Source organism: Myotis brandtii, unplaced genomic scaffold (assembly GCF_000412655.1).
Source record: "Myotis brandtii unplaced genomic scaffold, ASM41265v1 scaffold632, whole genome shotgun sequence".
Classification (NCBI taxonomy): Eukaryota; Metazoa; Chordata; class Mammalia; order Chiroptera; family Vespertilionidae; genus Myotis; species Myotis brandtii.
This window is the reverse complement of record NW_005370419.1, coordinates 374,829-377,284: the sequence shown is the minus strand read 5'-3', so window position 1 is coordinate 377,284 and position 2,456 is coordinate 374,829. Positions and strand designations below refer to the sequence as shown.

Sequence of the window (2,456 nt, the reverse complement as noted above, 5' to 3'; positions counted from 1 at the left end):
CCCCCCTGGGACAGGGGCCTCCCCAGGACAGGGGCCCCCCGGACAAGGCCTCCCCGGACAGGACCCCTCCTGGGGCGGGACACTGGCCGTCGGCCACAGCAGGGCTGTGCCCGCTGCTGAAGGCCACGTCTAACGAGGACGGGCATGCAGGCCTCACCTGAGGGCCTCGCTTTCCCAGTGAGTCACACGCCCCCTGGCCTGGCTCCATTCCCCCGGGCCAGAGCTAGCTGTGTGCGCGTCAGCCACGGGATGAACGCCTCTCTGAGATGCTATCCACACCCATCTCCCTGCTGCTTTCCCGGGGACTGCGTGACGCTGACAGGTGCGCAGACCCTGCCGCGGGCGCCTGGGGGCCACCCGTGCCGGGCCGGACTGTCCCTCCCAATCCTCTCCCCTTCAGGGGCCTGTGGCTCAGCCGCCTGCGATGACGTTATGTAAGGAGGAGACTTAAATAGCCACACACGGAGATCAGAGAACGTGGAGCCCATGCGGCAGCTGCCTGCCCTCTCAGTCGGGCCGAGCACAGGGCAGCCACCCCACCTCACTGCGAACACGGAGTTTACCTCGGCCAGCAGGCCGCCCGCAAACACAGGCCCGCCCGCCACGGACACGCGCAGCCGGTGGCACAGAGTCCTCAGCTGCCCTTGCTCCAGCAGTGACGTCCCGCACCGTCACTCCGTTATTTGCAACAGAGCGGACAAGGCCTCGCACGGCCCCCGACCAGCAGGTCCCCGCTCCCCTCACCCAAAGGCCCTCCCAGCAGCTCTCTCCTCCTGCTCTGCTGGAAAACGACTGCTCCTCGGGTCCGCGTCTGCCCGTCTTTCCTGTTCTAACCGGCCGCCCCTCCTCTGCAGGGCAACTGGGAGAGGGCTCAGAACCGCGCCTAGAGCCGAGTGCGACGCGGGCTCCCGGGGACTGTGCCGTGTGGCTGGGGTGGGGCCGGGCGGCCTGAGCTGCTCCCTGGAGAGCCACACGCTGGCGCATTTTCTGTGCTGCAAGTGACACCTGATAATAGCAGGTGGGACAAGAGGGCGAAACCAAACCCCGATACTGCGGCAACAGGCCCACCTCGCCCTCCCAGGGCCTCACGGGCCACCGGCCACGTCCACGTCACCCTCGACCACACAGGGACGTCCCTTCTGACTGTACCCGCAGCAGAAACGCACCAGGCTCACCGCCCAGGGGCCCAGGTCCAGGAATCGGCCCAGCAGGTCCAGGGCTCTCAGCCGATGCACCTGGCTCAGCAGCACCTGCAGAGAGAGGAGGAGTCATGACGGCACCACTGCAAGGCCGTGCAGGCGCGAGGCCAGTCCCTCGGATCAGCCCTGTGTCCTGCACCGTGGTCCACGCAGGGGCTTCCGTCCCTGCTGCTCCGCTCAGAGGCCAGGAGACACTGTTCTTCAACCACAGGTACACCAGCAGGTACACCCGCAGGTACACCCGCAGGTACACCCACAGGTACACCCACAGGTACACCTGCAGGTACACCCACAGGCCACACCCACGGGTACACCCGCAGGTACACCCACAGGCCACACCCACGGGTACACCCGCAGGTACACCCACAGGCCACACCCACGGGTACACCCGCAGGTACACCCACAGGCCACACCCACGGGTACACCCGCAGGTACACCCACAGGCCACACCCACGGGTACACCCGCAGGTACACCCACAGGCCACACCCACGGGTACACCCGCAGGTACACCCACAGGCCACACCCACAGGCCACACCCACAGGTACACCCACAGCACCCACAGGTACACCCACAGGTACACCCGCAGGTACACCCACAGGCCACACCCACAGGCCACACCCACAGGTACACCCACAGGTCACACAGGTACACCCACAGGTACACCCACAGGCCACACAGGTACACCCACAGGCCACACCCGCAGGTACACCCGCAGGTACACCCGCAGGCCACATGGTGCGCAGGAGGCAGGGAACAAACGCGGTAGCTGTGTGAGGGATGTTCCGTGCCAGCCCTGGGAAACCTGCCCTCGAGGGGTGCTCCCTGCCTTCCCACCCGGACGACTGGGCTGTGGGAAACCAAAGCCCAGGATGCGGTGCTTTCACAACCAGGACTGGCTTTGTTCGTGTTTATACTTAAAAAATCCCCGTTTCCGCTGCCCTGGACCTGCGGGAGCAGAGCCAACGCCGGGGAGCTGCACGGGTGCGGGGGCGAACCCCACGACCTGCCCCACGTTCACTCAGGCTCTCGGTGCCGCCTCCTCGGTCACCTAACCGGGCCCAGGGCGAGCAGGACCGGCCGTCGCTGTGGAAGGTCAGGCAGATGCCCCTGCTCCCGTCGGTCCCCTCCCTTCTCCAGATCGGCGACTGGCTCTGTGGGTCTCCGTCCCCAGGGAGTGCAGACGGAAACGGAGTGTTAGACCCGTCGATAGCAGGCCATTTACAGCAGGCTGCTTGCCAGACTCAGGAACCGGCTC

General features: G+C 66.3%; 1 protein-coding gene across 1 annotated transcript in view; it reads right to left on the bottom strand.

Moving 5' to 3' along the window:
* Positions 1–2,456, bottom strand: part of RPTOR (regulatory associated protein of MTOR, complex 1) — a 78,286-nt gene that overhangs the window by 20,009 nt on the left and 55,821 nt on the right. The window contains exon 12 of the mRNA XM_014528386.1: positions 1,090–1,250. Coding sequence (XP_014383872.1) covers positions 1,090–1,250 — 161 coding nt within the window. The remainder of the gene's footprint in view (positions 1–1,089; positions 1,251–2,456) is intronic.